Here is a 14,282-nt window from a genome sequence, read left to right as displayed (position 1 = left end):
TGCTTACTTAACCCCGAAAGTGGGCACGTGCCGCCAAAAAACACAAACCTGTGGAGTGGAGTGTCTCCTGGAGTTACCCCCGACTGGGGAGGTATTGATTGTCGAGTGATTTAATGAAAGGTGGAAAAATAAACACGCTCTAATTGCAAGCTTTCAGCGAAATAAAAATTCATAAATTAGACGATTGCTTTCAAGACCTGCTCTTTGTCACGTTCTGTAATTAAATAAAAGCGTTTCCGGCAGGATGCAGTTGGAACTCCTCACTGACAATGAGATGTAGCCAGGTAAAAAATTGAGGGGTTTAATGAAACTATAGTTGATTGAAAAGTTTTGTAATAAACGGTCGAAATTGAGCTTTTAAGCCCTAACGGTGTGGAACGTATTTTTCATTAAATATATGGCATAAAATTTGATTGACTCATATTTTGATACTATTTCGCTTTTAGCCAAATATCCACGTAATTATTTATTCACGCCATAAACTAGTATTAAACGTCAAATTACAAAATATGCACTGTGATGTTTCAAAAAAGTAAAACAAACTTTATTACGACCAACTATAAAATAAAGGTTGTAAAGTACCAGTTTTCGCACTTTTACCCTCATCTGCTGGCATTACTCATAAAAATATTACGGAATAATTTTAAGAAAATCAAAAACAAAATTGATAAGAACAAGTTAGATTTTTACTGCTTTATCCTGTTCTACGTTCACGTCAAATTTGACCACAAAAATTAACAGTGGCTCAAGTTACTTACATAGATAACATGAGATTGAAAATATACCGAATTAGAGTAACCTAAAGTGTGGCTAAAGCTCCACAGCCGCAGCTTACTCTAATTTAGAATATTTTCGATCTCATGTTATAAAAATACTAAGTTTTTCATCAGTTTCTTTATGGTATTATTATTTTATACTCTGTATTTTTGTTATTATTAACATTCTGATTTGAATGTTTTTGAAGTTGGTCACCTTAAGTTTGCTAGTCATTTCTAGTAAAAATAAACAGAATTTATTTAAACAATTTTTACGAAACAATCAAATTAAAAACGTTTTTCTTTAAATTGCACGTATGATTTTTTTATTAAAAATTGATGAATTAGGTTATTTTTAAAAGTTTTTTGACAACTAGAGGACTTTCTTTTCTTCTGTTTAAAAACATGTGAAGCAAATTTGCTTATACTTTAATACTTTCAAGGATTGTCTTTTTAATACTTCTTTACACATTTCGTCTATTTTTTGCATAGTCGTCTCCAAATTTTCTTTGGCAATTTTTCTGCTTACGTTTAGTAACATTTTTTCAAAAATTATTTAAAACTTAAACAACTAAGTTTTATTAAAATACAACAAATGAGTGGTTAAAAAACAAAAACTAAAAGTGCAAACGGTTTTACTTAAATACTGCTAAATTAAATAAAAACTTGTCATAATCGCACAAATAGTCAATTAGCTGTGGATATTAAGAAAGCAATTAAATTGACCTTGTGAGAAAAATTAGCTAAATTAGTTAAGAAAATCATGATATTTCGTTTGTAAAAACTGAACTAGAAAAGTTCGTTAATACACAACTGACATGTTCCAGACAGTCCCTAACAAACTGGAAACTAACTCTCTTTTCTTTTGTTCCAAGTGACTCTAATAATAGATCGCAGTGGATATATTCCCGGCAACAGTTGTATAAAATTCATGTTTGGTAGTAGTTATCGGAAGTAGAAGCGTTCCATTATTAATATTAGCCTCGTATCGACTCATCATCCCATTAAATCAAAGAATCCCCATCTATCAAAGCAGCGTATAAGCAAACGAGGTCAGGAAGTGAATCCCCTGTTGCGTTTTTCGTATGATTGATAATGAAACGTGTCGGAGAGGATTTGGGTCAATGAGCTTTTGATTTCGGTTTAAAAACGTAACCGCGTCGACCATTTTGGCCGTAATTAGGCAGCGTCACGTTTTCGAAATAAAATGATCGAGTGTGAAGGCGGCTTAACGCGCACATCACAACTAATGATCCATCACGCACGAGTGCCTTCTCCTTGGCAGTCCACAGAAGCACGGGCACAGGACACAGGACTCTTTTTGGCTGCGAAGAGGCCGAAGGACGACTGCGAGAGCGCGAGCGCCAAGGAGATGCGCGACGGACGTCCGCAGCGAGCAGCGACCACCGCGTGACTAGCTTCTGTATCCGCCCAACGCGGTGCACCTCGGCGAGGAGGTCGATAATAGAACGTCACTGGGTTACACACACGAGAACAACCCCTGCGATCAGACGACGACACGAGGAAGCCGATTGATGGCGGATGTGAGGGCGGGTCAGGGATCGGAGGATGGAGACAGGAAATGAGTAAGAAAAGATGGGTGCTGACACCAGGAGTTGAGAGATTGTTTAACAGGTGGGGACAATTTTCTCAATTTCAAATTTTTTTTTTTCTCAATCACGGCAAAACTATTCGAAAAAGTGGAACTTTTATGAATTTTTGAGTATATGATTTAATTTTGCTTTTGTTTGCAATTTTCTCGAAAACTATAAGAGAGAGAACAATGATCTTTTTTGAAAATTATAGATAATTTAAAGAGCTTTCCAAAGATAATACACTTCATGGGGTTATCTCTAACAGTTCCGGAGTTATTGCTCGATAAATGTTCCGGATACCCGAAATCGAATAAAATCACCACAAAAATTAAAAAAATCAAACCTCAAAAAATCGAACATATGGACTTTTGTTGGACTTTTAACGACTCTAGAGAGTTGTAAAGGCATATATAAATACGAAAAAGTATGATAGAACGAATTAAAAAAAATAATTTTTTCATTTTCTTGGAAGGTAATAACACTTACTTGAAGGTAAGTGTTATTACTCAGGAAATTTTACCAAAAAAAAATTAAATTTTTAAATCTCATGAAAAGTTCGTATAATACAGAAAATGAGCCGCTGAATTCAATGGAACAAACCGCATTGCTCTACGACTTTTAGTTTTTGAGTTATGAATTTTTTTGTTGGATAAAATTTTCCACTATGACAAATGGCTACCCTAAATTTAAGCAAAAAATTTTAAATTTTTAATTCTTGTGAAAAATCGATATAATATGTAAAATGAGCCGTAGAATTCAATCGAACAAACCGCAATGCTCTACGACTTTTAGTTTTTTTTTAATGAATTTTTTTAGTGAAAAACTTTGATCGCCTCTGTAGCCGGAACCGTTGCCCGGAGCGGCTCCGGGTTTAATCGAAAAAATAGAGAAAATTAAGCGCTATCAGATGATTTTTTGTTCGTTGCTCTAAGTCTTACAGTTTCCGAGAAAAACGCAAAAAAGGTTTCAATTTTCACATTTTTTCAATTTTCAATCGCCAATTACGGCGAAACTATTAAAGATATCGAGAAACGGAAAAATGGAGGATAACCGGAATAAAAAACTCTACAAAATGGCATAGGACTCAAGGCAATATCTCGCAAAAAATTTTCAATTTTCAAACGCCGATTACGGCTAAACTAAAAGAGCTAGGAGAAAACGCCTTTTTAGATCAGAAAGAGCACATCAAAATCTATAAGATATATTCGGTTTTATTCGATTCTGAGACACTTTTAAAATTGACCATTTTGTGGGGGGGGGGGGTGTTAACTTTTTTTAATTTTTTTTATTTTCCCAATTACGACTAAACTATTCGAAAAAGTGGGACTGTTTTGATCCATACCTATGCAAAATGATCCGGGGAATCGACTGGCATCGAAAAAATTGCCAAATTCCCAATAGTTTTTTAGTTATGAATTTTTTAAAATTTTACCAATTTTTGCATTTATCTGCAATTTGCTCAAAAACTATTAGTCGGAGAACAATAATTTTTTTTGAAAAAAATAGATAATTCAAAGAGCTTTCCAACGATAATAAACTTCATGGGGTTATCTCTGATAGTTCCGGAGCTATTGCTCAACAAATGTTCCAGGTACCCAAAATCGAAAAAAATTGCGACGAAAATTGAAAAAATCAAACATCAAAAAATCGAACATATGGACTTTTTTTGGACTTTTAACAACTCTAGAGAGTTGTAAAGGCATATATAAATACGAAATAGTATGATAGAACGAATTTAAAAATAAATAATTTTTTCACTTTCTTGAAGGTAAGTGTCAGGAAATTCTAGCAAAAAAATGAAATTTTTAAATCTCATGAAAAGTTCGTATAAATCAGAAAATGAGCCGCCAAATTCAATGGAATAAACCGCATTGCTCTACGACTTTTAGTTTTTGAGTTATGAATTTTTTTAGTGAAAAACTTTGATCGCCTCTGTAGCCGGAACCCGTACCCGTAATCGACCAAAATAGCGGCAAAAATTGTAAACTTTTTTAAATTTCTAATTCATTTTATTCTTTCTGTTGGATGCGTGCTAATAATAAAACGGATCATGTGTTCTTACACCCTGATATATAATTTCATAAATGTGAGAGCAATTCACTCATCATCTGTCATAAGCAGGGTGAAAATTTTAACAGTGTGTCTATTAATTGACAGAAGAGCTTTTTTACTTTTTTAATTTAATAAACGCCATCGTGTGTGGACATGAAAAGCTTTTTTGTTCTGTTTTATTAATTTTATTCATTCTTGATGGTTTTTTATCCCAATGAAAATACGAGTCCACCTTTTAAACTTTATTAATTTATTCCAAGTTTAGATACATTATTTCTAAAATAATTATTGAAGCATAGTTTCCTTGATAGACGCCCACAAAGGGCAACCTCTCGCCCTGAAATTATTTTCATCGTTCTGATCGCATAAAAGAAAGGTCAAAACAATTTTCCCATAGATACCGTCATCAAGTCTTCCTCAGTCTATTCTTCCAGCTACCTCCGCTCAATTTTTCATCGTTTTTTGCAACTTCAGGTAAAATTCAGATTTGTCTTGTCCGCATATATGACGATGTGGATAAAGCATCCAATTTATCCTCTCCTATCGACAGAAAAGACGGATCGGGCGAATTATTTTTCGCGTCCCACTACATTCTTCAGAAATAAAAATGATTTACGACCGTTGTAAATGTATTAGATGGGGCAAAAAGGCATAAAAACGGATGCTTCACAGTTGTGCAAGTTTCACCGGAATTACGACATCGCTCTCAAAGAAATTTTTCGATATTTTAAATCACGCCACCAAACAAATAAATTTGAGTGTTATCGCCTTTTCCTTTCACTGGCCCGAGGAATTTCAAAAGGAAATAATATGCACCCCAACGGCGGCGATTTTCCCCTTGTAACAGTCTTGACTACTGATCTCGGGCCGGGAAATCCTCGAACAAATAATGGGATTAGCAAATGGCCAAGTTGGACAATTCAATTACTTGGTGAAAAACCCGCGTAACGAATTGCGGGAAATTCCATTTTTTTCGGTGACAGTCGCATGATGGAAAGTAAAATACGTTCTCTCCACACAAAAAGTGTCGCTTTAATCGCACAATTTTCCGATTATTTATACATGCAAGGTTTAAATATTCGCGCTTTCGTAATGCCAAGTGGTTTTATTGCCTTCCAAAGTCAACATAACGGAGAAACCGATATTGGAAGCACACTTTATCAATGTGTAATAACGGCTTTTAAGCTGTAATTTGCGCATTATCGGTGAGGCGGAAATAGAGTTTTAATAAAAGGGCGTGATGTGGCATCACAATCACACCTTGCCGAAAATTTCGCCCCAAGAAAACTCAAGTGTTCTTACGGAGGTGATAATAATTATTGTGCACGGTTTTAATTGAAAAGCGCATAACAATTTTTTTAAACTAGATACTTGCAAGTAAATTAAACAGAAGATAAGCGAGATGTAAATTTTCTCTTTCTGGGACAAGCTAGGTAAATACTAGAACGTTTTCGGCTGAATTCGTATCACAGAATGTTGTTTCGTTTGCGAAATTAATTGGGTTGCAAAATATTCCCTAATAAGATAATCCTGTTAATTTATCGCTGTTCCTCTCCGATCTTTGTTAAAAATGAATCTCATAACTCAAGTTCATTGTTTACAACCCCTACCTAGGCAATCTAACATACATCACCCACGTTTTCTCCCGGTTTCCCTCAGTCGATACTAAAAGCAAGCGAACATTAATATGAATATTTAACCGAATTTCAAGGTAAAATTTGTCAGCCGTTTCCTGCAACAATCACACCGACTAGGGAGGAATATAAGTTAGGAGACGACACATAGGATTTTCTAAACCCAAAAAAATAGTACAGTAGAGTAAAAACGAGGGCGCTTCGAGCGTTATAAAATCGTTTTAAACTAATTGAAATCCAACCAATTCACTCATGACTTAGAAAAAAATGCAGACATGTTGAGCTTTGCACTCTTAACGGACTGACGACTAAAATTTTGATAAGAAACTTGAAAAAAATTATTTAAAATTTAAAATTTGCACTTCGTTCCGTATTTTTCAAAACGCTGCAAATACGCTTAATGATACAAGAAAAATTTTAAAGAGAAAGTTGTAAAAAATTAAATTTTGTTTTAAAAAGTCCGCGAGACCATATTTCTATCTTCAACGGTTTAAATATTTTTGCATTATGAACTTAACGTGCGCTCTCTGGCGACATTAGCGGAACTATCAAGGACGGGAGCGTTTTATTTGTACGTTGGTTCACATCCTAGCCTTTAGATCTCCGTACCCTTGACTTTGTTTCCCCAATAAATCTGCACCGTATCCATTTTTATCACCGACTTCGCGGTAATAAATAGAGAACGTAACAGACGTCCGGTTTTACTAAGATGTAGTATCCTCAAGGGTCCCAAATATTTTACGGAAAATTGTAGTTTTGCAGTTATAAATACGAACAGACGGTCGTTTCGCAGTCGGAAAAACCGTGTTTTATTTTATTTTTTTCCGTCTTTTTATTCCTTTGTGGATTACTTCTGCTAAGTAATTACATAGCCGAGACCTAGTCGAGGGTTTTGCACGCGATAATTGCTTGAGTCAACAATTTTGCAAACTTGAGACGAATTACTGTTTGCTTTTGCCCCACAAATATAGCCGGACGAAAGATCAACTCTCGCAAAAAAATAAACAATACGCTGAAACTTTCGGTAAAAATAGGAAATTGCAAAGTTGGCTAATTCCTCAAACACTCTACTCGTCTCAATTATCTGAAATATCTAGAGTTGGGAAAAGTCGGTTTAATTAATTTTGATTATAAAGGGAAATAGGGGGCTTTATGTCGCGTCTGGAATAATTATAAGAGTAAAGTAAACCTAAACTTTCCAATTGTATCATTTGTCTCAAACAAATGACTGGTTGTGACTTAACAGTGACAGTCTAATGTTCGGCCTCATGCATTGTTGATTTTTCGGCCGGTTTATTATCGAAACGTTTAATAATTAATCACCCCTGTAACGTGTCTCAAGGTTTTTCTTGACAATCGATCGCGTACTTAAAATTTCAGGAAAAAACGCGAGACGAAAAATTCACTTTTTCAACTATTCACGACATAAATACACAATGACTTCCTTCTTTCTATCTGCGTGATCCACTTCACTTACCTTCCAAAGACACACAATGTCGCCAAACAAACATTTTCAATTAACAATCGCTCAAAAATGGTGGAGGCGCCGGGTTAGAAAGCGTTCAAAACACTGACATTATTTCCATTTATTAACTAATCTAAAACACTAGGACCGGTGGCGTAACTCGAAATTTTCACACCGGACTATAGGGCACGAGTAATGTGGTAACCTGTTGTTACTACACTGTTGTAGGCAATCCGCAGCCTCCCGCGATGTGAAGGTTGTCGGCCTCGCGCATGCCAAGCCGCCTTTGAACATACCTGGATACACTAACTGGGTTACGAACGGTCATGTAATATACAACATGCGGTCCAATACTCCCTTTTCGACTCGTCCCTTATATAAAAATTCTTTCCCGAATGAAAAATCCCACGAAAATCGATCCCGCCCTAATTACGCGACTTGGACCACTGACAAGTTGTGACAAGCACTTGAGTCAATTCACGTTCAATTATTTTACTATTTTAATTTTTGTGCATCAAAGTAGGCGTTGTTACCAAAATCAAATGAACCTTACGTCAAACTTTCCTAACTATGTGTACCATTATTCCGGGGTAGCAAAATGTAACAATGTAGTCACCGTAATGTTGCAAGCATAAAAAAATTCTCATTATTATAATGTCATTAAATTTCTGAATGACATTAATGACAGTATAAGAATGCGTTTAGACTTTCACAACCTACTTGGTATTAGCACCCTAGTAACGAAAAAAAACACCAAATTTAGTCGAAAATAAGCAAAAATTTACCTTTTCTAAGCGTTTATTTAGTTATGTAAAAAATGACAATATTTTTCCAAGTTCTGAAGACTTTATTTTGTCTAAAAAGCAAAAAAAATACATTAAAGGTGCGAATGCTAAACTGAAACACTCTGTATTGTGACTAGTGAATAATAAAAATAAATGGAGTTAAACCTTTATTATCCGCACTAATTATTGGAAGGGGTTCTCCACATTATCGATTTTTCGGATTATCGTAATTCAAACGAATAAAAAGTGAAAAATGTATTTTTATTAATGTTTTTATTAATGTTAAAGTTACAAGAGTTTGGTGGGATTAAAGGTGTCAAAAATTCGCTTTTTACGACTTGAGAGTTAATCCTCGCTCGTGTTTTATGGCCCCGATGAACAGAAGATTAATTTGGAGTCTTGGAGCAATCAAATACGGTGTGATTTATGCTCGAAGGAAACCGTAAAACAAATGGAGCGAGTTGATCGAATTTGATCGAGAAATGTCACCACCTACAGGTTTAAAAAATCGTTGTTCCGGTACAAACAACTGAAACATCCCCAAGGATTGAAAAAGTCCGAGGATATTTTGTAATCGACTCGAGACTATTAAGTGAAAAAATGAGCTGTTGTCCTCGGGTTGAAATCGAACATTTTTAAAAGTAAACTAAGTCTTGCTATCACAGAAAACATTACCTCCATCTCTGCCAAACTTCCTTTTCTTCTTCTGCGTCTGCTTCTGATTGGCCGGCTTCTCGCACTTCTCCTTGTCCTTATCTTTATTTTTCCACCGTATCAACATGTTCGCACTGTCTTTCAATTCAAAACACTTGCCAGCATTGAAACGTGTCTAATTTTGCTAAAAAGCCGAAAAATGGAACAATGGACGTCTCGCTTAATTAGGCTTTGTGTCTGGAGCATGATGAATAATAGCAAAGTCTGCTCAATCTTAATTAAAAAACCAGGCCCGGATTTGAAGGGTTCGCAAAAATAGGGAACCGTACGTCACTGTCGACGTAATTGCTGGCTATTAAAATTTAAATTGGTTTCAGACCCGAAATGGAACTGTCACCGCGATTATTCCAACAAAATCAAATTTAGATTCAAAGAAAAAAAACATACAGGGTGTGTCTGAAAAATCGGCCACATGTGGGCCCCAATGATTGTCCGTGATACTTACGCACCCTAAAAACTAAAGCACAAGTGTTTTGTTTTCAGTGAGTGATAGTGAAACACGGATTATTAGCACAGTTTGGTTCATTAATTATTAGGTCGTATCGTAGGCCGAACGGTAGTCCATCACAGTAGGCCGAGCGAGAACAGACACCGATGCAGCCACCTACTAGATTACAGCATCCGAGTGACGTAACTGCAAGGATAATCGATAGAAGCGCTGCTGGCAGCTAGCGGCTTTGTGAGGAACTTGAGGGGTGAACGCCCTGCTAGCACGCCCTTTGCCCGGGATAAAGCAGGACGCGCTTTCGACACCTTCAGCAACACCCTCAAGCTCAAAGTGCACCGTGAATAGGGACGCCCACAAGGGATTTTTTCGCTCTAGAGTGGGATTTGACTTAATGCAACACCTGCGGTTTGAGAGGACATCGGCGATATTAAACTTTTACAAGGCGCACTTTTTAATCCGCCCTTTTATTGATATGGCAAAATAAAGCGGAATAAGACGCCCAAAAGTTACAGAAAATCTATTCACCCCTTTTGGTGTATAGTTGGTTGCATAACACCAAAGCGTTCTTTCATTCTTATAACACTAATAACACGCATAATTATTTTAATAGGCCAATAAACTCTGCTCAAATTAATATTCAAGTTAAAGAGCTCTATTTTCAGTCAGATAAAAACGTCGCTTCCTCTTCATAGTTTGTGTTTCAAGTCAATTACCTTTCGTAACAGGTCATATTGATGAGCGCTAATAAATAGCTGCACAGCAAAATAGCTCACTCTATTTTTGATCTTTAAAGGCGAAAATTCAAAAAGATAACTGATAAAAACGTGAAAAATGCATCTATTTAGGTATTATACAGTAAATAGTTTCTCCCCTTTGTTTTTTTTTTGTAATATCAACGTCCAAGTTTTGATTGATCGTTAATAAATATAACCTCTAGACGCACTTGTCCTTGTCCCTGTTGAATATTTACCCAACTTCACTTTACGTAAATAAATATTTATTTTGTTTTTTGATGTACAGATAAACGTAAATGGTGTGTTGCTATTTCAAAAAGACACAATTTGTATAAAAGCAATTCGCAAAATACGAGTTAAGGGAGATCCGAGAAATTAAAAATTATTAATCTCATTTCTCGTCGTTTACTGTAAAAGTCCGTTAGCGTTTCATGTCAATATCTCTAAATTTTTATCATGTTTAAATACCTACCTACAAGTATTTTTATTTATATTTTATTTTTAAAGGTACTATGTACAATGAAATTCAAGTTTCAAATAAATTATTATAAGAATTCGGAGAGTTGTTTTTTTTTCAGTTCTTCGGAGGCTTTTTTTCATGTTAAAAACTTGCACTCATAGGATAAACAATTCGATTTTAATATAATTTCCAAAACTAGTTAAACTATATATCTCTTCAAAAAAAATTAATCTTTTTTATTAAGAATTATAACTTCGGTATTGGCTTAATTTTCGGCCTTGGGACCAATCGGGATCCACATTTTGGTCTTACTACGATAATTGGGCCATCAAATCCGTTTTAATCGACCCTTTTCCCACTTTAAAATTATTTATTCCTTCAGAGTGCACTCCCAGTTGTATAACTAGGGTAACTTAATCGATTTCGAAAGCACATCAAAATCGACATAATGATTTTAATAGAGCCATAAACCTTAATCCAAATAGATTTCCAGTTAAAAAGTTCTAATTTCGGTAAGATAACATCACTTCCTTTTCAAAGTTTTAGTTTCATTTTGTTTTACGAGTTTTAGCAATCAATTAGTTTTATGTAGCAAGCGATAAAAATGGCGTTTCAACTTTTTCAAGCCTTAGAAAAGTATAGACTTAGGTTTTGCGCCAGTCAATAAAACATAGCAAAAGATTGGTAGATAAATATTTATTTCAAGATAGTATAGATAATAATAACTGTTACTTCAAATAACTTTTGACGATAGTCTAGGTCCATAAGTACTTGTTATCAGTTTATATCAGTATATCACAATGAATGTTATATAAAAGACACAATGTAAAAAAATCAAGAATTGAAGGGAGCTACCCAAGGTTATAGAAACACGCCGAAACTTGATAAAATTTATTTACAAATTTTAAGTACAACAGTTACATAAAAAACTTAAGTAGCACACAAACCTTAACCTAAATAGCAGCTTCAATTCAAGATTTTTCGAGGAAATGGCACTTTCTCCTCCCCACACTTCACTTACCGAACAAGCCCCGCTTTTTACTTTTCGATTTACTTTGCAAGATCCTCTGGATCTCGCTCGCATCGGACCCGCTCTCCGTATCCGAAACCTGCAAACGGTTGGGTTTGGTCGGCGGAGGTGGCAACGGTCGGTTCGGTGAGAATTTCTGAATTCTCGGTTCGTAAATTCGTTGGCCTACATCATTAGCACTTGAAGTTAAACGCGAACCGCGGACGAAATACTCGGGTTGGTGAGGCACTGAGGTGCTTAACTGACCCATCACGACCCCAGACTGGGGCGAATCGTGGATTTGGCCATAAATATCGCAGACTTTGTTCCTCACTGTGACCTGCTTCTGGTGGCCGTAGAGCGGCTCTGCCATGCTTTGACGGGAGGAATAAATGACCGAGTTGCGAGGGTACTGCTGGAAAGCGTAATCCTCAGGGATGTTAGACACCGGCCTGCGGATTTGACGCGAGACGTAAAGGTCTTGACGCGGGATCGCCTCCATGGAGGACCTCCGGGACCCCATCTGAGGGTTGTAGTTATAAAGCTGTCTCCTGGGGGAGTCGTACAATGGGCGGGCCCGGAACTGTTCCAAAACCCGGTTACTGTAGATGGGTTCGTTGGTGTAACGTGTCCCATAAATTGGTTCTTTATTGGGGCTGTCAACGAAGACTTCGTCCTCCAACTGCGAGTCTAAGCGTCTCTGTGGGGGGCTTTGGACGTAGCCATTCCTAGTCGGCCAGGCTTGTTGTCCGTTCGAAAAACTCACTCTCTTGTTATACTGGGGTTCATAAATCTCTTGTTTGGTCAAACTACCACGGCGAAAAATCGGTCTTTGGAGACTGTCTACGGTCCTCCGTTCGGTACTTCCCCGAACGAACCGTTGATCGTAAACAAAGTGTCTCCCTGACATGACCTGATCCTCGGGAATTGCCTGCGGTTGCACCCGCACCCCTTCGTAAACCCCCCGATTGTCTCGTGGCAAACTCAAACTCCTACGTCCTACCCTTGAAGGTGAGAGACTTCTCGAACGTTTCAGCTTGGCTTGGTCTTCAAAATAGCCATTCACTTGCATGGCATAAAGTCGCGAATCTTCCTCTTCCTTCAATTTCTTCAGCTCCTTCCAATAGTACTCCTCGACGCTCTTCCGGATGTCCTTCTTATTAGGCGACATTTTCATTGACACGGACATGCGTAAGTCAACCGGAGTGGCAGCCCGGAGCGGCGTTTCCGGTCGAGGGGCGTGCACAAGTGCATTAGTCACAATTCTATCGACTTGTGGTTCGTTTTTCCGGGGCGACATTGGCGACATTGGTGGTTTGCCAGCCAAAAAATCATCAGGCTTTGAAACCGTTCTCTTCGGAGGAGTGGGCGATCTTGACCCTTTCAAAAGCTCAGTCGCGATGATTTTATCGGTACTAACCCTATTTGACGGGATCGGTGACTTGACCCTTGGCAAAGGCTCGTAGATCTCGCGGTTGGAAGGAAGCCTCAACTTGGTGCTTTCCAACGAGAGTGGTTTCGGTGAAGCGGCCACCGGTTTCAGGTCACCATTCCTGCTGGAATACTCCAAACTGTCGAAAACGGTCCCGTAGGTATCCTCGGGTGTGACATTGGGCTTGTCCGGGTATTCCTTACTGTTACTGCGGTTTAAATTGCGTTCGATGGTTCTGGGACTAGGCGAAGGCGTGACCGACTTTGGCTTAACCACTTGGATATTCTGGTAGGTTTCTTTGGCTCTTGGGGGAGTGTCACGAGCCACGACACCGTTGGTTTTGTCCGATTCGGACGAGCTCGTGTTTTTTGGAACATAATCGCGTGTCTCGCTGAAGTTTTGTCGAATTTGGTTGAAGCGATTCACGTGCATTTCTGCATACTTTTGTTCGAGTTCTTTGATTTTTTCCTCGTGTATTTCCTGGTTGCGTATGCGCTCATTGACCGGGAAAGGCGCCTGTTTCACAAAACTGGACTCGTTGCGTAAATTATCATTGTAAACGATATTATCGCCGATTTTTTTGCGCTCCTCCTCCTTTTTCTTCTTGTCTTTATTGAACAAACCCCCCAGGAACAACTTGCGGAAACTCCCGCGTTTCTTCGGCTTGCCGTCCATCGTGAAATTGGACAACTCTTTGGCTATCTTGTCTACACTTTCCTCAGACGCCGACTGCTGGACAATGGTACGGTACTCCTCACCATCGCTCGATTCCCGTTTGGGCACCACGTTCGAATTCACATCTTTGGGGGCGCTTTTGCGGATTTGGGGCTTGGGTTTGATGAGTGGGGGGTTCAATTTGGCAGTCTTGGGGTATCCGAAACTGGCAGGAGTGAATTTGGTGTCTTCCTCGGAGCTTTCGCTGGGTGGTGATTTGTCTTGCGAATTCTCCCGGGACAGGCTTTCAAACCGGCATTTTAGATTGCCAACACTGTGGCGGTTGGTTCCGGTGCTTGAGGAGCGGTGCAGTTTGGCGTAAGCCGAACGGTTGATGAAACTCCGTCGATTTGTGGGGTCCCGAAGAACCAAATCGTCGTTTTTGTAGGCCCTGTGAATCGTTGAAATGATCGAACTCTCTTTCACTTTTTCACCGGCTTGTGGCGGCTCGGTTTTGTCGGTCATCTCGGTGAAACTCCTGGAAA

General features: G+C 38.0%; 1 protein-coding gene across 19 annotated transcripts in view; it reads right to left on the bottom strand.

The window, feature by feature from the left end:
* LOC100141714 (uncharacterized protein) overlaps positions 1-14,282 on the bottom strand; it is a 63,472-nt gene that overhangs the window by 45,972 nt on the left and 3,218 nt on the right. For all 19 annotated transcript variants that reach the window (XM_015980223.2, XM_015980224.2, XM_015980212.2 and 16 more), the window contains exon 2: positions 11,664-14,275. In XM_015980223.2, the coding sequence (XP_015835709.1) occupies positions 11,664-14,262 (2,599 nt within the window). In that variant the 5' untranslated portion in view covers positions 14,263-14,275. The remainder of the gene's footprint in view (positions 1-11,663; positions 14,276-14,282) is intronic.

Source organism: Tribolium castaneum, chromosome 5, assembly GCF_031307605.1.
Source record: "Tribolium castaneum strain GA2 chromosome 5, icTriCast1.1, whole genome shotgun sequence".
In the NCBI taxonomy this organism is placed as follows: domain Eukaryota; kingdom Metazoa; phylum Arthropoda; class Insecta; order Coleoptera; family Tenebrionidae; genus Tribolium; species Tribolium castaneum.
The sequence above is the reverse complement of the archived record's forward strand: the minus strand, read 5'-3'. Positions and strand labels throughout refer to the sequence as shown.